Source organism: Haliaeetus albicilla, chromosome 8 (genome assembly GCF_947461875.1).
Source record: "Haliaeetus albicilla chromosome 8, bHalAlb1.1, whole genome shotgun sequence".
NCBI classification, from domain to species: Eukaryota; Metazoa; Chordata; class Aves; order Accipitriformes; family Accipitridae; genus Haliaeetus; species Haliaeetus albicilla.
Genome location: NC_091490.1, coordinates 35,605,995 through 35,629,256, shown reverse-complemented (window position 1 = coordinate 35,629,256; position 23,262 = coordinate 35,605,995). Strand labels below are relative to the sequence as shown.

The 23,262-nt window shown below is 47.4% G+C and overlaps 1 protein-coding gene and 1 long non-coding RNA gene across 12 annotated transcripts in view; one reads left to right on the top strand and one right to left on the bottom strand.

Annotated features, from left to right (window-relative positions):
- RGS8 (regulator of G protein signaling 8) overlaps nucleotides 1–23,243 on the top strand; it is a 29,161-nt gene extending 5,918 nt beyond the window's left edge. The window contains exons 1-7 of one of the 11 annotated variants that reach the window (XM_069789758.1): nucleotides 727–841; nucleotides 1,099–1,157; nucleotides 2,670–3,203; nucleotides 5,125–5,226; nucleotides 6,163–6,227; nucleotides 14,679–14,845; nucleotides 16,598–23,243. In XM_069789758.1, coding sequence (XP_069645859.1) covers nucleotides 3,178–3,203; nucleotides 5,125–5,226; nucleotides 6,163–6,227; nucleotides 14,679–14,845; nucleotides 16,598–16,780 — 543 coding nt within the window. In that variant the 5' untranslated portion in view covers nucleotides 727–841; nucleotides 1,099–1,157; nucleotides 2,670–3,177 and the 3' untranslated portion in view covers nucleotides 16,781–23,243. Of the gene's footprint in view, nucleotides 1–524; nucleotides 1,158–2,669; nucleotides 3,204–5,124; nucleotides 5,227–6,162; nucleotides 6,228–14,678; nucleotides 14,846–16,597 lie in introns of those variants that run through there. The other 10 variants (XM_069789759.1, XM_069789750.1, XM_069789751.1 and 7 more) reach the window with 10 other exon arrangements.
- On the bottom strand, nucleotides 2,850–16,701 carry LOC138686462 (uncharacterized). Its single transcript, XR_011325857.1, has 4 exons — nucleotides 16,039–16,701; nucleotides 13,688–13,793; nucleotides 6,027–6,166; nucleotides 2,850–2,986 (listed from the first exon to the last, which is right to left on the bottom strand). It is a non-coding gene; the product is annotated as an uncharacterized lncRNA (long non-coding RNA).
- Nucleotides 23,244–23,262: the final 19 nt, after the last annotated feature.

Genomic DNA, 23,262 nt, shown 5'->3' with positions numbered 1-23,262 from the left:
TTTCTAGGAAAAAGGCAATGACTTGTTTAACTGCAGAGGACTTTTTTTTATTATTATTATTATTTATTATTTTTTTTAGTCAATCAACTTCATCCGGATCAAAAAAAGCAATGGAGATCCCATGGCTTGAGCTCTCAGTGAGTCAGTGACCCACATCAGTGCCTGTGCAGCCTGCGTGACACCCAGATGTTGTTACTGAGCTAAGCCCGCAGCTGGGGGGCTGCGCAGCAGCCCCACCATGTAGGTGCCTTGGGTTAGGTTGTTGTTGGAGTCACTGGAGTGCACTGGACACCCCATATACATTCTCTGGAGGACAGAGGTGTGGGTGCAGGAGAGAAAAGGGAATCGGAGGCTGTACCGTGGGGTAAGCACACCGACGGAGGTTTCAAGGAGACTGCTGTGGGGCAGGGAGTGAGCAGGACTGCACACATCTGGTGAGGGAAGGGGAGATGGATTAAAGGGGTCAATCACATCACTGACTTGCCAGGTGGATTTTTAATTCTGTCATCCTATGCCCTGCAGTAAGGTACTCTCTTTCCTGTTAACGTTTTATTTGGCCCTGCTGACACCTGGGCTCTTTAATTAAAGTCTCCCATCCCTTCTGTCTGTGGCAACTCCTGACGATGCGAGGGCAGCAACCTTCCCTAAACCTCAGAGGAGCCGATTAAAACGATGCAGGCGGATGCTTTATTCCAACATACCGAGGGTGACAACAGCGAGCGCTTTCGCAGGCATCCCCCCTCCCCGCCCCCAGATGCTCCCTGCCAGCCTTTGGCATCCACCGCCTGTGCGGAGCGGTCCCCCATCTCCAACGGGGGAGAAGCTGGGGTTTTGCTGCCAGGTGGGTGAGGAGGGGATGCGGCGAAATGCGCTGATCTGGTGGGCTCCTCGGCAGTGCCGCGGTGGGAGCTGGCTGCGCAGCGGAGCCCCAGCCTGCTGGGTTGAGGCTGCTGTAGGGTTTTGCTGGATGTGAGAGAGCCGCTCTGAGCTGTGCTGCTACTGCCCAGAGAGAGGTGGGGAGGGGAGGGGTGTCGAAGTGTGACTTTCACCCCGTGCAGGGGGTTGTCTCTGAAGAAGACAGCTCTGCTCTCTCCCCAGAGCCTCTTTGACCACGCTGTCGGCACAGACCCACCGGCAGAGAGGACAGGTCAAAGGCAGTGAGTATCTTTTTCTCTGTGTCTGTCTGTCTGCAGTGCCTCTGTGTTCATTTTTTTTCTGGCTTTCTCTGCATGCGAATGGATGGTCTTAATCTCTTAAAGCCCCTGAGATCTTCATAGTTTGTGTTTTGGTTTTTTTTAACCTTTGTGCTGCTAATTTTTTCTATTGGGATGGCTTCTTTATCTTCACTCAGGTGATCTCTGGGGGTGGTTTGATAACCTGAATGTCATAATCGCACCCCTCCCTTTCTGTCTCCCAAGGAGAGACCCCCAAAACACATCTGTGATGAGACTGGCAATTCTCCTTGACCGGGGTCCTTTCGTAGGAGGGGGAGGTAGGATGAATGATGGAGTGGGAGGCAAAAAACCTCACCATGGACCCCTACTGGGATGTCTTTAGCAGAGACCCCTACTGGGATGCCTTTGCCAGACGCCACAGATTAGATTTCTAAAGTCATAAGTGACTGGCTTTATTTGCAATCAGAGGAAATATCCATGGGTGTGTCAGCCTAGCAGTGGAATTGCCTCCGTGGGAAATACAGGTCTCTGCGTCCGTGAAGTCAGACAGACTTTGGGATCCCAGGGAAGTTCGGTGCTGCTCAGCTGTGCAGGTTGTTGCTGCAGGGGCTGGTGAGCTGGGGGGAGCGTGGGCAAGCAGAAGGCTGTTTCATAACAGTACCCCCAAAAGCAGGCTGCTAGAGGAGGCTGCAAGGAAGAGGGCACCCGGCTCCACTTTCAGCTGTCACTTCAGAGCAGCAGTGGGAAAGAGGAGTAGGCGCTGCTGGACTCTAGGAAATCATATGCTGTGGCCCCACATGTGGGTGAGGCCGTTAATGAGGAAATTTAAAGGGGCTTAAGGAATTACAAGGATTGATTTCAGTTAAAGCACATCGAAACAGCCGGTCAGGGTAGAGATTAAGGAGATGCACTCACTGGCATGTAGCGCAATCCCAGTTCCATTAATTTAGTCGGGAAGAGGCTTTGTGCGTTTTTAATGTAATCAGGTTTTAAAAGGGTTGTTGCATTGGGCAGCCCAAGCTCTGGGATCTCCCCAGGCCCCAGCAGAGCAGGGTCCTGGGTCCTTTGCACACAGTCTCTGCTATCATCAGTTCCTTTGTCTCCTCCTCAGTTCTTCCCTCTGGGGAAGAGAACATGGAGGTTACTTGGAGCTTGGCCCTGTCCTCACAAAGAAGAAATCTTTGCCCTTTGCTCGCTATACAGTCCTGCTCTCTGTCCCATTGGTCTCCCGGCTGGTAGACCTCGCCTTTACTCTCTGATGTGAGACTTGTTCAACCAAGGCTCATGGGGACCCTGCCATTCCCTCCCTCCCTTCGTCCCTCCCTTCTTCCCTTTTGCAGACTGTGCATCTCCTCGGTGGCTTCCCACAGGCTCCCACCACCCTGAAAAGGAGATGCTTTCTTTGAGTTATTTTTGTGTGAGTGCTTGAGCCTGTGATGGTGAAAGGACCAGCATCTGCAGACGCGTGAAGTCCTCCTGTTATTTTATTTGCAGTGCCAGCTTTTCCATGATGCCTGGCCAGTAACATCAGCCATGACCTGGAGGGACAGGGACAAGAGGTAGTTTGGTCTTCTTAGCAAGGTCAGCCCGGAGCTCTGCCTGTTGAGGAGAGACCTTCAGAGGTGTTGAATGATGAGTGCGATAATGCCAACTCCTGCTGCTCCGTGGTGAGCTGTGACGCCAAACTCAAATCACTTTAGACCTGAAGCTGGACTTAACCTGCGGTCCTGGTCTTAGAAGGAAATGCTGTTTCTCCTCTGTGATCATCCCTCAACTCTGAACGTCTTCCATTGAAAAACTGACCTTCTGCGCTAGGAGGCAAGGATCAAATGGGTTGAGAACAACTGGCCATCCTTTTTTTGCAGAGGATTCTTTGATACTTTTTTAAGTGCCAGGACATGAAACAGTAAATCCCTCCTTCCCGCACACCTGCCTCCTGCAAACAGCCCCGACTGCAGTCCAAGCCAGCCAGTTAAAGGGTTAACTATAACTGGATGCCTGAATGGCTGCCTTACTGATCCCATGGAGGTAACTGAAAAGACATGATGCATCCCTCACCCCTGCCCATCCTGTCGCTGTCTGCCTCATCCAGCGAGCCTTTCAGCTCACTGTGGTGTCCCCTATTCCCTCCTGCCCTTCCCTTGCCTCTCTACCTCCTGCGGACCCGGTTTCTTTCCCCCTCTTTCTTCTGTGTCCTGTCTTGGAAGTCCTCACCTAGAGATCGATGTTCCACGAGAGACAAGCTCCTTGCTCGTGGTGCAGCATCTCTGTCCCCCATACGCTCTGATTCCCTGCTGCAGTCCCTTGATCTCAGGCATCAGAGAGAAATCTGAGCAGCATTGCGGTAATGCATGTCACACCGCTTGCTGAGAAATTTGTGAGCTTGCTAGAACAAACAGTGCAGGGAAGATAAAGGTTGGGGGGTAGGAGGTATCAGGAAAGGTACCAGAAAGACCTTAGAGCTGACTCGGTGTCCGTTTGAGCACAGCAGGTCCAGCATGCTCAGCCAGAAACATGACACTTTGGACGCAGTATTTCTGCACTGATGTTTGAGGTTTATGTAACAGCATCCTGGGACCACCAGCCATGGGCCCATAGTTTGAGGCTGTGCAACAATTCCTGTGACTGAAGATCTCCAGGTTTTTGTGCTTGTTAAATGCTGCTAGCTGCCTGTGCTGCACCAGGGAGACACTCATTGCATTTAATTAACATTTAATTTGCTTTAAGATTACATTAAAATGTGCAATAATAGAAACTCTCTGAAGGGCAGGAGAAGAAGGGGGAAACGGGCGTGCTACAGATTGGCTCAGTCGCTGGTGCTGAAGTGTTCTGCAAGAATTACATATGGAAGAGAAAAATACTGTACTTCCCTCTGCAGTCACAGAAAGTATTTGGCATCTGTCTGGCAGCAGGGCTCGGAGAAGGGCTTTCTCCAGCTCAGAAGCAGGTCCAGCAGCTGAGAAGTGGAGACTGGGTCACTAAATGCTCCTGCCGTGGTTCAGAGGAGAGAATGGCCTCATTCCATGTCCAGGGAATCTAGTAGAAGGGATGCCCTTGGGCTGGAGAAGCAAATCACAGGCTCTACCCTTCTAGAGACCATGTAAAGCCATTAACGGGCACCTACGTGTCTTTGAGAGGAGATGATGCCAGTCCCATATAATGCATGTGTGTGTGGCGTTTCCCTCCCCCTTTGTGGTCCTCCCCGTCCTGGGGTTATGTAATGAAGGATGCTGCGGATCCGCCGGCTATCCCGGGAAGGGGCTGGCAAGGATGCGAGGGGCTGGCGGAGGAGCGAAGGCTCTGGGGCTGGATTGAAATTTAGAGGAAAAAAGCAATAAAGCCATTTTCCGCCTGGGTAAGCCTGTCAGGAAAGAGGCAGTTTTAGCCTGCTTATGTAACCCCGAGTCTAAAGAAGCTGCTTGGGATCCTGGCTGGGGTCTCATGGCTCTGCAGCACAGGCTCACCTTGCAGGTGCCTTACTCCCTACTCCCTCTCTTCTTCCTCCAGCCCCCTCCTGCCCTCTAGCCCTGGTATTTGTGCTGGTTTTGGTGCTGCTAGATTGCGGTGACTGACTTCAGGTATTGCTGCCCTTTGCTCTCCTTCCACACCTGGCCTGAGCGGGTCTTTCCAAGAAACCATCCCAGAGCGCAGCCTTTAAAAACCTTTTTGCTAGTCAGAGCAGCTGAATGACTGTTGTGGGTGAGCCTTCAGCTGCTCTGGTGCTGTGTCCGTCCTTAGCGTCTGCTTGGCATTTTACTGGAGATGTTTCAGGGTCCCTCCAACAGATGAGGGAACCAAGGACACAGGTCTGATGAGGCACAGAGCCACTGAGGTTTTTTGGTTTGGTTTTGTTTTGGGTTTTTTTTTCCCCCACTCTGGCTAGACTTATAATCGTCATCTTCTTTGGTTTTCCCCTGCTCACACCCCTGCTCCCCCACATCGACCACAGGAACAGAGGGATGAGGACTCGCCTGGGCTGCCTGTCTCACAAATCAGACTCATATAATGATTTCACAGCTATTCTTCCGGACAAGCCCAACCGGGCTTTGAAGTGAGTATAGCTGCAGCATCCCACCCCAACCCCATTTCTGTCTTTCCCCTCCCTGTCCACCACCCCCTCTAGTATTATCTTCCTTTGATTGTAATTTGTATAAGCTTTGACTAGTTCTTTTAGCCACAGGGAAGGAGGAAAACAAAACAGTGCTGACACAGCAGGAACAGCCTCAGAAAGTACCTGGATTATTGATACGAGTTCTCCCGTGAGACAGGACATGCGCACAGTCCCACTGCTGTACATGGGACATGTCAGCATGTATTTGAGGATAATTTACCCCTCTGTCATCACAAATCAAAGCAGTTGACTCAGTAAAAGAGGTGACCGGCAATTTCAGGTCACAGTCCTCTTTAGCTAAGCCTTGCTATTAAACACTACCAGAAAGTCCTGTGTTAGTTTGCACAATGCTTAAGGTAGATACTTTAGACAATCCAGAGTCCTGGTTAGAGATGAGTGGGATGGGATTCATCTGATCACAAGTCACTGCTTGCATCTGAGCTAAGACTCTAACCTTCCCCTGAAAGTCAGGAAGGAGAAATAAACACTTCTGCAGGGGTGGGTTTAATTTCACTTGACTTTTGGCTTTTACAGTATAAATGTCTACATCTGAACTTGTTTCCTGGGCCTCTGCTTAGAGTCAATGAGGAAAAATTGGTCCCTTTTCGGGTGTGATTCATCTGGCCTGTTTTACCCACCTACCTGGGGATGTGAGATGAAAAGAGTAAAGTCCCTTCAAGTCCCTTGGTATCTCCTCACTGACTCTAAAGGGAGCCCTTTAGAGGTGACTTGCTGCTCACCTGGAGACCTCTACATTGTAGACCTCCAAAGTTAGGTGAGAAGAATTCCAGCCTTCCTCAGTGTCCTTGTCAAGCAGCCCCAGAGGGGATCGGCAGCCATGGGTTGTCTGTAACTTGCCTCTTCCTTTTTTTACAGAAGACTGTCAACAGAAGAAGCAACAAGATGGGCAGACTCTTTTGATGTCCTTTTGTCCCATAAATGTGAGTAGAGATCAAATTCTACCTTTTTTTCCCCCTTGTACCCTTAATTACTAGTTGTAGCTAGGGCAAACAAAGTATGCATTGCATAGCACAGGAATGGTCCCTTGGGTAGCTGCTTACTATCCACTAGGCAACGGTCACAGTCATTTACAGGCAGGACTTGTCCTCAGGTTAAAAGACAAGGCAGTGAGTTTCTGTGGGTTCCCTTCCTCGCTTTGCTCTTGGCTGGGTGATCACAACTGATAAAGTCATCAGCTCAAGGTCTAGCCTTCTCCAGCTCCTGGGGATGCTCTGGAGGCAGGACCCCAAGGCTGTAGCCATGCGTACCATCCTTTGGCATGTGCCCCTGGGTCCAGTCTTTCCGCACAAGCAAATGGCAGGTTCTCAGCTCTCTAATGCCCACTAAGATCCGTGATACCGCTTGTTTCCCTCTCCCTCCAGCTGTTGTTCTGAGCTGCTGTGCAGCTACGCTGTGTCGAAGCGCAGCCTTTGCTGGGAGTGCTACAACACAACAGTGTATGTGGTTCAGTAACCTTGAACAACTTGCTCTGTAGCAGTCTCATGCGTGGTAGCCCTTAGCAGGTTCTAATTTACAGTTACCAATGCAAAAGTGAAAATTTCTCATCCAGAAACCTTATGCAAACGTATAATCAGCACACCTCGCTCCATTCAAGAGATCGATTGTTATCGGTTCTGTTCAGAAAATATTATTCTGCTTCACCAACATTTTCATGCTGAGAAATTGTAAACAAGACAGCAAAGTTCACAGTATAGGTTCATTAGTGTGTTTCTATTGGAGAATAAATCAAGAGCGAGTCAAGGTTGGGGAGAAGTCAATGTGGGTGGTGAACTATTTTATTGCAATAAGGAACTGTCTGGTTTTCTTAGATACTCAGGTTTTTCCGTACTTATATTTTAAAATATAAGTGTAGAATTATATTATTATTTTAAATAAATTGTAATTTTGCTGGATTTCTGCTGAGATGACAACAGTTTTGGCAGGGAATTAAGTGACAACTTTAAACAGCCTGGCTGTCCAAGGCAGAAAAAGCAATATATAATTTTAGCAGCAGTATCTTGTTGAGATCATTGCTCTTGCAGCCAGTAGAAAAAAAATATACGTGATGTAGCTGGATATGGCTAAGAGGGAACATTTCTTTTGTGGAAATTCAAAACAAGAAGGGAAAAATGCACCAAAGAGACTATAGGGTGCCTGGGTGATGGGGAAGGGGGAGGGCAGGATATTCACATCAGTGTTACAATTCTGTACTCAAGTCCCTGTTCCTCCTTCACCAGTGTAAAAGCCGAAATTTTTCTTATTAGATACAGACTGCAGCAAAAGTGCTTTGGTGGTGCCAGTGAATTTACGCATCTATGTACTGACATTATACAGACTGTTCCCTCTTCAGTTGACTGCTGTGAATGCTAAATCAAACCTTAGTTCAATTATTTCATCCAACAGCCTCCACAAGAGTGTCTGGTTTTATTAATAAGTTAGCCTTATAGTGTGATAAATGAATTATCAGAATTTTTCCTGTCTCTAGAACAGAAAGTAATTCTGATAACTCTCTGGCACCTAATGAAAGATATTCAGTTCCTAATAGCAACAGAAGGTGATCTTTAAAATTTAAATTAATCTTTTTTTTATCAGCAGTCACGGTGACATTGCCTGGTGATCAGTGAAAAAAAATTGTTGTTTAATAAACTACTTTCTAAAGGAATATATTACAACTGCTCTGAACCTGAAGTTTCTGGAATTGCTAGCCTGGCAGTCAAGGGTTATAATGATGCAAATACAAAAAGCTCAGTTGAAACAGAAGTGTTATTTTAGTTACACCAGTTTAAAGGAGAAGAGCACATATCCATAAAAGGAATTCTATTGTAAAATCATTGTGTTTTCACTTATGTATACTTGTATCCAAAACAGAGGAGAATTGCCAAAGATCTGCTATGAAAGCAGAAAAGGAGAGAGTTGCATTTTTGCTGTTAGAAATGTGCTGATGTTAGACAGGTAAGGGAGTCTTGTGCCTTATCTGACCAAAATTTTAGAGTAAGAAAAGCAGTGCCTGGCCTGCCTGCATCTGCCTGTAGTGAAGCTGCCAGCTAATATTCTACTTTTAGTGCCAAGAGAAGGACAGAACTGTCTCAGTCTAATTTCTCTGTGACTGCCCAGGTGAACAATATTAGACAGGGAAAATTCAAATTCATGCTTGGGGGCATGGGCTAAGCACCAGCTGTGCTCAGAGAGAATTTCCCCTGGGGCTCACAGCACCAGCAGGTAGACTGCTGCTTGACATCTGACAAACTCTTTCTTCACTAGACGGACAGTTCTTCTATTTCGGAAGGGAGATTGTGATGCCGATTTCAGGGGGTTGAGTGGCCCTTTCTGCTGTGGTCAGATGTTACGGTGGTTTTGGGTCCCTTCCAGCCAACCTGTTCTTTGGGGGAAAAAAAGCCCAGAATGCTCACGTAGGACTCAGGAGCTGGATGTAGCAGCTGAAAATGGGGCAGTCTTTGTGGGTAATATTGCAAGGGGTTGGACAGATGCAAAAAAGAGCTCCAAGGAGCAAGAAAGTGGATTGGAGCTCCCTAAAAGACTCTCTGAAGTGCCAAGGTGAGCAGGCTGCCCTTGTACACTGAGGAGGCTCGCAGGGCTGCAGTACTCTTTCTGGGAAAGGCAAACAACTTGTACTCTTCCACTTCCTATTTTCATGAGTCTCCAAAAGGTTTCTGAATGGAAGTGACCTGAACAGGTGTCATGCATGATACAGACTCTATGGAGAGAGTCATCATGCTCACTTTTGTCAAATATCCCTTGGAGTGTGTTGGCCCTGTGGAGCCCCCCCTTCCCTCTCCCCCCATTGTTTTATTGAATGACCTCTGTACGTAATGTTGGATCCTGACATGCTGCTGTCTGGCAGCATCTTGAGTGGAGGATTGAAAACCCCTGGGTTTTGAAGCAGTTGCGTGTCTCCGGAGATTCCTAGGCTGGGCAATGCCCTTCTCTATAGAGAGTGGTCTGATTTGGATTAATTCCCCAGCCATTTAAAGAACAATTTGTGTTGACATTAGTACGAGATTGTGAGTAGGAAAGGCAGAAGGGCTCTCTGTCACACCCCCACCTTCCTTTTGCACTGGCGCTGGGACTTCAGCATCCCTCAGCCTCGCCCTTGTAAAGTAACCAGTGCTGAATGGTAGGATGCAGCTCAGCTGTGTTTCATTGCCAGCCCCAAATGAATAGGTCAGTGCAATGATATCCGACTTGGTTTTGCTAATAGGTGAAGCGGATCAAATTGAAACCATAGAGTCAGCCAGTCGATCCTCTTTTTACAGCAGGAGCCTTGCCTGAGCTCACTGCAAGAGACGCAAGCACAGCGTAGCAGCGTTCCCTTGGGTCAGGGCTTCTGAAAGTGGCAAGCAACAGGAGAGAGGAGTTTGATCCTACTTTCAGCAGAAAATTGAGAGAGTAAGAGACAGATCATATGTAGCATGCTTCAGGGCACTCAAGGAGCAAAAGCAGTGGTTTTAACATGCTAGATTTTGGCATCTTTTCCTATTTTGTGCCAGTGTGGATTAGCGATGGCTCCCAGGGAAGTGGAGCTCAGTGTGGTCCATAGAGTGTGTGTGCATACATGTGAGTAACTGAGGAGTAATCCCTGCTCTGTACCCATGCCCAGGAGGTACAGGCTGGTCAGCCAGATGGAGATTTCATTTGACAGGCTGCTGGAGGGAGATACAAGCAATGGCATGTCTCATTCTGCATCCCTTGCGGGGCTGGACACATGGCTTGTCATTTGTCCAGAATCCAGCAGGACAGTCTGTCCTCAATCTTTAGTCACTTTTCAACGAAGCATTCGACGCAGAAAACCTTTGTGCTGAATTTCCATTTTTATCTCAAGGATGATGGGTTTTTCTCCTCACTGCACCATTTATTTTTTTTTTTGTGATCTCTGTGCCCTTCTGCCCAAACTTTATTGTTGTCCTCCTCCTCCTGTTGTCTACACACTGCTCCTCTTCCTACACAGCACAGGAATATCTCAACCTACTCCTAGTTCTTTCTAAGCCAGAACAGCATTAGCATTAGCATTGTGCTGGTGACAGGCAGCCAACATTCAACGAAGCAATGCTAAGCAGCAGTAAGAGCATGTACATATGCTATACAGAGCATTGTGGCCTTGTCTCTTCAGCCCTGGACCCAACATGCTCCATAGAGCTAATCCATTCATCTACCAGCCATAAGGACTCTACCTTTATTCCCTACATGAAGTGCTGATCGCCCTGATGGCGTGAAACGCATGCATTAATTAGATGATCATTGATCGCTTTCTTCCTCTGACAGTGGCTAATGCTTGGTTATTAAACTGTCTGCCTGAATGATCTAAGCCACTAATCTGGGCTCTTCCTCGTGTTGCTGAAGCTTGCCTTAGTTAAGACCTGTGTTGTGTTTTGTGCTAGCCAGTTCAGTCCCTTCCTCCACAGCCCTTCTTGCTGGAAAAGATCCGCTCTCCATGGCCTGAAGAACAACATTTGGATGGGATGTCAGGAGCATCTGAGTCCCGTTCCTCACATAGTCATTGACCTGCCTGGCAGTCCTCATCTATAAAACACAAATTCTTGTCATTGTCTAATTTGCCAGTGACCTGCAGCATTACAGCTGTACGGTGTGCTGCAAGGTCTTGGGATGGGGTAATGTACAAATACTTGCACAATCCTTCCTGGCAATCCTTTTGTGCATTCCCTTGGTCTATTTGAACAGAGAGCAGGGCATTTTGAAGCTTATATTTACACTTCAAAAGTAAAAAGCAAATGTCTTCTGCTCCTCTTTCAGACTCTTGACACTCAGTAGAAGAGCTCCATTTCTTTGCTTTCATCCTATCTGCTCCATCAGTACTGATTTACTCCTTTGGCTTCAAGCAAGGCTGACTGCTCGAGTCAAATTCATGAATAAGTGTCCAATAGTTGTCTTGAAGGGCTGTGCATCTATACCAGTACATCTCTGTCTTCTTGAATGGCCAAGCCTTTAGACTACACATTTTATGGGTTTCTTGTGCTGCTGCATCTGAAGACTTCTAACCCTGCTTTTAATTGCTGTGGGTTTTCTGTATAGCATCCCTTTGGAATCGCAGTTCTCAGGTGCTCCGACCATCTTCCAGGATATTTCAGGAGGGTGACTCAGTCGGTGATGCTCTCCTGCTCATATCACACTGCAATCCAGTGCTGGTTGCCCCAGCAAAAAAGCTGTCCAGCTGGGTGGGATGAGCTTTGAAGCTGATCCTTCATGAGCCATGCTTTCTTGATAACCATCATGTGCAGGAGGAGATTAAAGTCAACATCTAGGTCAAATACCAGCTCTGGTGGTGGCAGTCCCCATCCCTAATTGCCCTCCTGCCCCTTCAATCAGATTTGTCATTGTTCCATGATAAACTTGTGGGCAGTGATTTACTACTGCACAAGTCATCTGGGCTCCCATCTCTAACCTCTGTCTGCCAGGCACAGCTGTAAATTCTGGCAGGCAGTCAAAGGCTAAGGATGAAATCTGTGGAGAGCCAGGCAGCCTCGAGTCAAGGATGACCTCTCCCGCATCCAAGGCCTCCCCTGCAAGGTCCTCCCAGGTCCAGCCTCATCACTTCCAGCTCCTCAAAGGCTGTGAGGAGGGCATGACAGGAATATATAAAGAAGTGGAGAACAGCCAGACACTATTATTTATGTATCTGCTGTCTAAACTTACTTCAGGATAAAAAGGATCTGCTTGATGTGAGAGCAGGAGGCAGAGCATATGGAAACCTCCTGGTCCCAGGAGGGACCTGCTGCAGCTGCTCTCTGGGGCAGGGCTGAAGCAAACACCTTTCTCACCTCGTCAATCATGATGTCCCCTTCTTTTAGCAGGTATTATATTTCGCAGGTATTATATTTATTTGCCACACAAAGCTGCTATTTCTGCAAGTGATCCTCTGTCAGTGCTGGGGCTCTGGGGCTGTTTTAGAGGAAAGGGGAGGAGGGGGAAAAGACAAGGACAGAGAAAGGGGAGCAAGACGTCTGCAGGGACACACAGCAGAGACTGTATAGTTATAGCAGTGTGCTTGGGTGCTGGAATATTTCACATTAAATGTCCTAGGAGCTGATGATATATAAAATGACATACATCTCGGGGAACTGCTGCTTTCTCCCTTTGTACTTTCTTCTTTCTGAAACCTGTCAGCCTGCTGTTCTGTCCTCTCCTTTTCCTCCTGCAAAGACTCCCTGCTCTATTCTCAAGTCCTCCACTTGCTCCCACACAGGCCCTGTGAATTTTATAAACATTAAGGCGGGCACAGGTTTTGAAAATTTTTTCTGTATCCTAGATTTCAGGAAGGGGAGCAGCCCTAAAACATCTCTCTCATTCACCATATTTATCTATCCACGGAGAGGCTCAAAGCAGCCACAGGCAGCGTGACCCTGACAGGTACCCTGCTGCTGGAGATGCCTTTGGCACTCTCTGCTCTGCAGGCTTCTCCAGGGCTAACGTCATGTTATTGAACCCACAATTTGCACTAATTGCTCTGCAGTGCTCATGGACAAGAGCCCTCACTTTGCCCACAACAGCAGTCCAAAACCTTGATGATCTTCTCCTACAAGTGCATTAATTAAGAAGTGACTGGACAAGCTGGTATGATAGAGCTATTTCTCGCCCTCCTGGGGCTGACAGAAGAAGCAAGAAGTAGCTGAGACGGGACGTGCCAGTTTTACTTGCTGATCGCTATGCCCTTTGCAATGCAGACTGCTGATGGAGCAGTTAGCAGTGCAGAGCCGGTTAGCGAGGGAGCTTTGAGAAACGTAGAGTGGAGAGGATTAGCCTGTAGTTTGGTCCTGTCTGGCCTAATATCTTTTCTGCCTTTCCCTTTGAGAATCTGGGCAGTCAGACATCTCTGCTGACTTACGTGCAGCCAGAAATAGGATTGTTATTTGCTGTTCAACACCTGGGGCCATTTCTTAGGGCTTGAGGCGCAGGACCTAGAACTGAAAAATATCTCCATGTCCTAAGTTATTACTGGAAACAAAATAAGCAGGAGTAAGATTAGGACACACAAGGGAGAAAAAGGGCAGTGTTACATTGCTGCTTCTCCTCACGTACCTGGTGCGAGCAAGAAAATAAGGACAAAGCTGCAAGGGAGTTTGTGATGGATCCTGTGACATGGCCAGCCCCTGTCCCTGGTGGGCCTGTGTTTGCTGTGGACATGTGAAAATGGCCCGCACCAAGCATCAGACATCACCCCTTGGGCTGCGTCCCAGCTCCCGTGCACCCTGCCACTGGAGGAAGGAGGGAAGGCAGCACTGCTGAGATCTCCTACAGCAGAAAGGGGGCAGGTTGAGCCCCCAAACCACAGCATTTGCAGGAGTTCAGGTCCTACAAACCCTCATCTTTGTCCGTCTCTGCCAGGCACACGTGCACTTGCTCCTCTCATCCTTTTGGGGAGTCTGACCTTGCCAAGTGCATTCCCAATTCCATCAATATTTTTAGACACTTGCTTGGAAGTAGCCAGTGCTGACTCGGGAGGTTTCCAGTCATGAACTATGAATACTCAGACCCTGTAGAAAAAGACCAGGAAAAGTTAGAAACATGTTACTGGAAAAAAAAAAAATTAGGAGCCAAATTTATCCCAAGGCTAAAGGAAGGATAAAGGGCATGTGTGAAACCTTCAACTACTTCAACTCTGCTGGTGCCATTCAGGGAAAGGAAATAAAAAACAATAGTAGTGTCCATAAATACACCCAGGCAGGGGTTTAAGAGGACACAGATTGCCTAATAAATTTTTCCGTATTTCTAATCTGCCCCAGCTGACTCAGATTACATTACTGAAATGTCACAACTGCTAAGCATTAACAAGTGATAACACTTTTACCACCAACTAGACAAGTAGTAATTATGCCATGTCCTTTCCCTCTCCCCTTTATTGTAGCTGTAACAGACTCTCCGAGATCCTTCCTCTGTTTAAATAAGACCTAAAAATACGTCACAAGGTGATATAGCAAAGTGACAGAAAACATAGGAGACAAGTCCACAGATACTATGTTTTATTAAAGGTTTTTCTTAATGACAGATAGGACATTACAAAGCTTTGCATTAACATGCACAAGAAGCTGTGGCAAAAAAACCCATATTGCTGAAGCTTGATGTTTTCAAGAGGAACTTTTCAAAGGTTAGGTGCCCCAATCTCAAAGAAAGCCTTTTGTCACATTAGCTGGAAAAATGCTTTTTCAGAGCAACAGCCAATGATGTTTGGCTTTGTGGAATTTCACAAGAGTCCAGCTGATGCAATGGTGTAAGTTATGGATGCATCCTGGCATCGCGGACCTTGGGAGAAAAATCAAAGGGCCTTTGGTAGGCAGGGGTGGATGGAAGGATGTCTGTTAAAGAGACTGCTCCTTGCCCTCTTTCTCCTCCTGTTGTAACTCCCTGTGTGTCTCTTGCAGATGGGTTGGCCGCTTTCCGTGCTTTCCTGAAGACAGAGTTCAGCGAGGAAAACTTAGAGTTCTGGCTCGCCTGCGAGGACTTCAAGAAGACCCGCTCGGCAGCCAAGCTGGCCTCCAAGGCTCAGCGGATCTTCGAGGAGTTCATCGATGTGCAGGCTCCTCGAGAGGTGGGTATGCCAGCACCCCAGGCAGGCAGAGCATCCCTGTGGGGCAGGGAGCAGGTCCGTCTCCCCCACCTGGGACCTGCGGGGTGCCAGGGGGCTGGGGAGCTCACCCTCCCCTGCCAGAGGCGATGATGAGGAGTGGATAAGGAGGATGGGAATACCATCCTGTCTATTACAGCTGCATCTGCTCACGGTGACTCATCCCCTGGTGAGGGCAACTACTTCGATGATACTGAATTAGTCACAGCCAGTGAGTTCAGTGGCAACTGCAACCTACATTTCCTAACCTCCATCAGCTTCCTAGGAGTATTTCATCTTGCTCCTCTCATTTACTATTAATCCCCGAGCAGGCTATTGGGCTCATTTCTCACAGGATATTTTGCATAGAAGCATCCCACGAATGACTAACTTGTTGACTTTCCAGGGAGGCATGTTTATCTGCTGACTAACTCCCAACTCAATTAGACCTCCTAAAAGATGCGAGCAATAACTCAGAGCTGAACAAAAAGTGCAGTCACAACCCAAAGCCTGGATTTGTTAAGTCCTCTTTCAAGTACTGACAGGTTGATGCAACTGTCAGATCCTGCGTTGTGACGTTGGGTTGCGTTTTTGTATTCATAATGCCATCAGGAGGGTGCTTACTTGCACCTGCTCTCCCACGGTGGTCCTCCTGCTAGATTGCACGGGTGCTTGTCACAATACAGGTGCCTGCGAGGGGATCCCTCTAAAAGGGCTCTCTTTACTCCATCTTTGAACTAGGAAGGCTATTGCAAGGCCACTGAGAAGCACCCAGATTTACACCAAGGGCTGTGGACATCTCAGGGCACGCTTCAATCTGCGTCGCCCCCAGTGAGCATCTTCCTGCTGTTATTCATGAAGCTGGGTGGGATTTTTAAGGACTGCAGGGCTGAATCTGGATTAGAAATGTGAGCGCAGGTTGGATGGGGTCTTTCCTAAAATTTGGTCTTGTTGTCGTAATTTTGGCGTACTAGAATGTGAAATGACCCCTAAGTGACACAGGGAGCGAATCTATATTGCTGTCATCTGAGTTAAGGTAGACAGCTTTACTTTCTAGACTCCTTTAAGTTTGGACACTGGGTTAGTAACAACAAATAACATCTTTTCAGCCAGGTTTTAAACAGTAACCCTAACAAACGCTGACTGCTTTGCTAGGGAAAGAAAACAGGAAAACTCACCTTGTTGGCTTTGCAAGCAAATGGCAGTCATAACATCAGAGTGGTTTATTTTTTCAAGTCCCTGCTTGAGATACTGTAACACGAAGCTGTTATGGGAAAAATCAAACAATTTATTTTATAACAACAAAGTTTAAAAAAATTTAATAAGAGCATACTAATAGTTTAAACCCATCTAAAAGTTCATTCACCCTTATATCAGTCATGTAGTGCAGAATAAAGGCACTAGAGAAATCTTGGTAGACAGGAGAGAGGTTAGGCTGAGTCAGCAATTTTAGACGATGTGCTACATAAACCTGTGCTTAAGAGACTGAATAAAAGCCATTTGATTTCAGAAGTGCTCAGATCACTATAAATCTAGTTCAACTTTTCCAAATTTGGGGCAGGATTTTTAACACTGGATCGCTAAAGCCCGCAGAGTTTGGGGGGCTGTTTAGGCATGGACGAGGGTAGGACCTTGGTTCTGCTGCTGCTTTTACAGCCATGGCTGAGACAAAATGTGCCATTTGAAGCAGGCAAACTGGTCACTCAGTACCAAACTCTCTTCTGCTACTTTTCCCAGGTGAACATAGACTTCCAGACACGGGAGCTGACAAGAAGAAATATGCAGGAGCCCTCCCTCTCTTGCTTTGACCAAGCTCAGGGGAAGGTGCACAGCCTGATGGAGAAAGACTCTTACCCCAGGTTCCTGAGATCCAAAATTTACACAGACCTGCTGTCTCAAACCCAGAGGAGGCTAAGCTAGAGCAGCGATGGGGCCCTCAGAAACCACGTGCTTCCCACAACAGCCAAAACCCATGTCTAAATGTGAAACTTTCTTGGTGTTAAAAGCAGTGGGAATGAGAAAAGAGGGAGAAGAGGAAGAGGAGGCTTCCAGAGCATGATCCAGATGTGGTATTAGGACTCTCTGAGTTTCCGCACTTTTTTTTGGTTAGCGGTAGCATCTTGCAGTTGTTGCCTCTCTCTAGCACAAACCCATAATCCTCTCTAGTCATGGGGTCATCTGTTGGGAAAGCAGGTTTCCTTTAAAACTGCTACGTTGGTTTGTGTGTAAATAACACCACTGCACCTTTCCATCCTTCCAGACGTGTCCCTGGCTCTCACCTCTCCCCTGTGTTTGGAAGGGCCCTAAGGGCAGTTCCAAAACTTGTGAAGCCAAGTCTCGTCCAAAGCATTGTCTCCCACGCTGGCTGCTGGGGTCCAGATCCAGAGACTGAGGGGAGGTAGAGAGGGCAAAGACACATGATTCATGCTGCTTCCCGGCATGGAAACCATACCAGCGAACTCAGCTCACCTTTCCATTTTGGTTCCACACCTTATGACACCAGCTGCTACCCTGTCACAGCCCTTATCTTTCAGGGATGGAGACTAAGAGTTATTTTCTGTATGACAGTCAAGGAGCCGAGTTTTTCTCATGAGGAAGGTAATCCTAAAAGCTCTCACTAGACCTGGTCAGGCGAGTCTTCTAGTGAGAAGGATTGTTTTTCATTAACATTATTTACTTGTACTGTAGTTCAGCCTCAGGACCCCAGTTGTTGTTCAGGCTTCATTGTACTAGGCACCGTACCAAAACCTAACACAAAGAGACTCCGGGCCGCCAGAGACATTAACAGGCTTGGTGGCTTCTCGGGAGCAACCTGCCAGCTGTCGGGAAAGAGTCAAGAGAAGGAATGTCCTATCTGCCCCATGCTGAGATCTAAGAAGAGCACAAGACCTGTCTGCTATGGCAGATAGCATTTTTCATGTAGTACCTGACCAGCGCATGGCAGGGAGAGGTAACATGAAAAATCACAATTATATTTTTGTTATTTACTGCTTATTGACTGTTGTTACCTACCGATGTTCCACTGTGGGTTCAATGCCATGTGAAGAACTACTAAAGACACGGACCCTCTTGCATGGTGCTTGCTTAAAAACAGGACACAGGGAAGCATGCAGTGAGCAGGACGAGCATCCGGGTGTGAAGTGGTGTGAAGGGTACTTTGGCCCTGTTCCCATAGCCTGGATAGCCAGCTGCAGGAGAAGACTCTGTGCAGATGGCAGTTGTGTAGCACCTCCTCTGTGCTGTGCAGTAATACTTACCATCTGAAGGCCCCATTTCTATGGCATTGCTGTTCCAGCTTATCGGCTGTCAGATTCTTGCAATATTTTCTAGTGGAGAAGCAGACAGCCTGTCTGTGGATTTGAGCCTACAGACCAGAGGTCTATTTTCTTAGTTTTATGAAGGCCTGGAAAGTGACCCCATGGATCTTTTCCTTCTCTGAATCACCCACGGATCAGAGGCTGTAAACTTCTGCTCTAGTTGAGAGGAGTGGTGGGTAGGTTTGATACATCAGAAAGCTGGTGATGAAGGTTTAATGTGGTGTAAACTAGGTAGACTGAATTCTACAGCTAAGTATAACGTGTTTGGAATGAGATACAAAAAACCTGCTTGGATATTAAAAGTTACTGTCCACGCATTAGGTAGGAAGCAGGTTTTGAGGCTTTTTGTAAGGATGCTGCACAGGGCATTAGAACAAATAGGTTTAGGATCAAGATAGGGATGGTAAGCATGTTTGTTTTATTTTGGAGGTGTGTTCCTGTGGTCTCTAAGACACTAAAGTCTAAATATGGTGCAAGTGCAAAATTTATGTTCAGCAGGGAAACATGCTTTTCAGTACCTGGTTGGTCAGCTCTAGAATTCTCCAGTTGTTTTGTAGGAAAAGATCAGTGGAAGATGGGCACTGAAAAGTGCCCCAGATTCATCCAAGGGGTCTACATCATGCAGTGGCTCAACCAGCTGTGAGTTTAGCTGTTCATGAGCCCACAGCTTTACAGCAAACAAGGTACCTGGCAAAGAAGACCTAGTAGGACAGGTCTCTGGGGAAACTTGTGCAATGTTCTGGAAGGAGTCAAAGACAGAAGCAAAGGATATAGATTCATGCATCTAGTGGCTGCCCCTCATGGTATCTGGGCTATAGGAAGTGGAACAGAGTCACGTCACCTATACAGCCCCCTCCTGCTATAGGTGAAAGGGAAGGAGGAGGGCAAATCACCCCACATTGCGGTGAAACACTTTCAATGCTTGACCTGCAAGGGAGGATGCAAAGCCACTGACTGTGAGGAGGGGCTGGAATAACTCTCCTTTCCAAGAAAAGTCTATGTCTACTACACCTGCATAACACAGGATGGACTGGGATCTCTCAGGGTCATGCTTTGCTTTGGCCGAAATAGTTCCCCTTGAGATGGCCTGTGGTGCCAGCTGTACCCAGTGTCACTGCGACCGTAAAATGGCACTGCGACCGGTGATCCAACCGCTGCAACGCAGCAGCTCAGCTTCCCGATGCTGTGTTGCCAAACAAGCTGTGTTGCAAGGGATGACGGGAGGCCACCTCATCTGGCCCTGCCTTCCTCCGTTTCAGCCTCCTTTTGACTGCACATACAAAAAGCATCCCAGTGCTGCCCTGGATGTAAGAGACAGCAGTCTTAGGCAGTCATTGCGTTCAAAGAGAAGGCAGAAAGCCACAGTAGCTGCCTTGTGGTATTTCTCTTAAAGCCACCGATAAACCTTCTGAGTGGACTTGGATGATGCTGACCTCTAGTGCCAGCTGATACATCCCAGACAAGGGTTTTTCGGCAAAGTGCCCTGCAGCCTCCCATGGCAGTGAGGGTCACAGAGACAACCAGCCGATGGGGAAACAGCAGAACCCAGATGTTTTTGTCGAGGAATGAGGAACAGATACTCAGAAGTGTGGACAATTCCCCAGCTTCCCTGATGACTACAAAGGCTGGTCCTGTTCGGAGTGTGACTCCAGAAAACCCAGTATGTAACATCTGTCAGCAACCTCCTCCAGCATTGGTGCTGTCATCCTTTCAGTTTGTGTCAGAACTCGTGGAAAAACTTCAAAGTAGCCAACACCCTGTAAAAACCAAGCTCCCCTCTCTCCTCTATTGACCTGGGGAATTGCTTTGAGTGGGTGCATTCAGAACTGCCATTGCTGCAGTGGTGACAGGAACTGTATTCACATGCCGGCTGATGTAGAAGAAGTGTTTTGCCAATTAAATTGGTGCCAGATAATATCCTCCATGGGAAACATCCTAGAGCATAGAGTGGAGCACAAGTATTGTCTGAGGCATATAAGTCTATCACAGTTATTTTTGTTGCTGCTCTTACAGTTTGTCTCTCCTGAAGGGAAGCAGACTAGTTATTTAAAGTAATTTAAAAAAAAAAACAAACCCAAGAAATTGGCACCAGCTGCTTCTTTTATGCCAAATGTCAGTCTGAAGTGAATTAAAATAGGCAGCTTATAGCTCTTCCCCTTAAACCATGGGCTGATTAAGGAAATAACGATGGAACCAAAGCTTCGGAAAGCACTGAGTGATGACTAATCCCTATCAAGGACAAATATCCTATCTTTGATTCATCTCTTACTGATGTGAAAGGGTTATTCATAACTTATAACCCTGTTTCCCCTCTCCACAACCACACACCTCCAAAATTTTCCTTCTGTTTCAAGTGATGTCAGAGTGTGCCATCACATGAAGAGAGGAAAAAAAAAAAAATTGTTTCCCTCAGCTCCTTTTATTCTGTTTTTGCTGGCCTGTATCCAGTCAGCTCCCAAGTCCTTTGACAGCAAAAGGGAAAAAGAGTTTACAAATTGCCTTTCCCTTTTCTATAAGCTTCAGGTGTTGTTAACTCCAGAAGCAGAACCCCAATCTGCTTTGAGTTTCTTTCTCCTGCTTTGGCCCATCAGCCAGGTTTGGGATGATTTCCATCACTTTTACTGGACTTGTTAATGTACTGATGGGTCCCTGCCCTCCACGCTGGGAAGGTGTGAAGGGCAAAGTCCTGCTAGGCTAAGCAGGGGAGGGAAATAGGTGTGTGTGTGTCTGTGGGAGTGGATGGGTGGGAGTGCATGTGACTTCACGTGTATGTTATTTAGTGTCTCCTACTAGAGAAGCTTTTCTGAGACATAGATGTGCATGTTAAAATAGGAGAATTAGGCATAAATGACATAAAATGAGATTTTTAGCCAGTGTTGTGTTTGCCTTGTGCATAAGTTTCACTAGTAATAAGAGACGTAAAACTCTGCTCGGCTTCCAGTTACCCATAAGAGCACATGTATCAAACTGAACTGAATGTTCACTGATAGACACAAAACCAAAATGTTTACAGCATTCAGAGCAATAGCAAAGCATACCTCATGCCAGTCCTGGAGTGCCTCTCACCTGTCAGTGCAAGCTCTCCCCTCCCTGGGGGCCTCTTGCTTCTCCCTCCAAACCCCTCTCTCCTTCTCAGTCCTGTCCTTGTGGTCTTCCCTCTTCTTCCTCCTTACAGTTTCCCCCCTGAAGCACTCCTGTCCATGCCAACCTTCCTCTCCACCAGCACTGTTTGTCCCCGTATACCTGAGCCTGGGTCTCACATAACCTCCTCCCATGCCCTCCTGTTTGCACACCCTCCATCCCCATATATCCCTCGTCTCTTCTTTGCCTTTTACTTCCCCAGACCCTTGTTTCTGGTCTTGCCATCTCTCTCCTACATACCTCCTACTGTCACTATAAAGCTCCTAGTAGCTATTCCTTGCCCGTTATATAAGAAGAAAATGCTTCACATCATTTCTGCATTATCTTTCTTTCCTGCGGCTGCTGCAGTTGTCTTCTTCCTTGGTACTGTGTTTTCTCCAGCGTCAAAGCATTATATCACAAAACTAGAATTAAAGCACATTTTGCTGCTAGATCAGAATGCTTTTCTCTTCCACGCACCCCTTGGGCTTTGCAGAGGCTCTTCTTGTCCCCAGTATCATGTCGTCTTCTTCCATCCACACTCCACGTGCTGCGCTTGTGGCAGGGGCTGGCTAGTTGAGAGGGCAGCCGTGCTGCACAGAGGCAGCGGCTGCTTCAGCAGGATCACGGCTGTGCTTCCTCTTGGCTTTCTGATATAAAAAAAAAGAGTGTAAATAAAGGTGTGTGTGTTGTATTTGCTTAGTAAAGTCAGTCGTTCTGCTCTGTGCCTCCTCTTGGTTTTACTGGAGGGACGTATCTCTGATTGGAGACTGCAGTAAACTTAACTGGAGTTCAGGGAACTGAGGGCATGGGAGGGAGGTGGCAAAAGGGGATGAGCTTATTACCAAAAAACCCAATGTTTCTGGCAAAAAGGCACAGAAAAAAAGGCAGTGCCTGCTTCTGGAGGGACCCGGTGTGAGGTATGGGGACCAGCCACAGTGTGAATCGCTTGTCTCCAGTAGCCCCACAACTCCCAGTTTGCATCATGTGCTGCATGCCCCAGGCTGGATCTAAAACATGACGAATGAGGAGCTGCTCGGCTTTGCATTTATAGTGTAGATAACAGCATTATCCTAAGAGAAATGTCTTCCCGTTGCTCTATCAGTGCCCGCAGTCACCAGTTAAGAAGCAATGAGGGGGAGGAGGCATCTTGTGTTGTGTTTACTTATGCAGTCCTCTGCGGGATTACTGGTAATGAAGAGAGCAGGGTACAAGTACTCCCTGGGTTAGATCCCCCTTCCCTAAAAACTATGACTGAAGTATCTCATCCTCCTATAACCTCTCTCCCCGCCTCCTTTACAAGCACCCCAAATCAGACACGCAGAGTTCAGATTTTTCTTTAAGCTCTCTGGCACCTCCATCTTCAGTGGGTTGGCAGTGTCCCACTGGCAGGAAGGGGCCTTGAGGATCTGACTCCAAACCCAAGCAGCGAATAAGGCTGTCTTAATAAAGATGACTTGTTCCTTGGGAAACATGCTTGTGGGTGGCTCTGGAGAGATTTAGGAGGACATTAAAGTAGGGAGTAAACTCAGAAGTGAGCCACCAGGTAGCTGGGTAGAAAGACCAGCTCTTTTAAGACCTTCCCTATGCCATGTTTTTATTTTAATTCGGTCCTGATGCTGTAACTGCCTCCACAGTGTCTGGGTGCTGCTGGTGTTGGTAGATAACAGCAGGAGCTGTTTGGGCAGGACACGTGGGTTGTTCAGTCTGATTCCTTCCCGTTCAGGGGAAGGCATGGGCTCGAGTTCGGTTTGACCTTCCTTCTGCATTACCTGCTCGTTTCCTAGGCTCACCTTCCCCTATGAGGCTGGAGAAGCTCCTCAGCCATACCAGCTGTCTGACCAGCGATGATATCCCCCCTAAGTTGTGTCACCACATTGTAAAGTGTTACTCACCTGTACTGTATAGAGACCGTGAGGACGTAATAAACAGCCTGAGACTAGTTACTCTCTGCCTGAGTGTCTG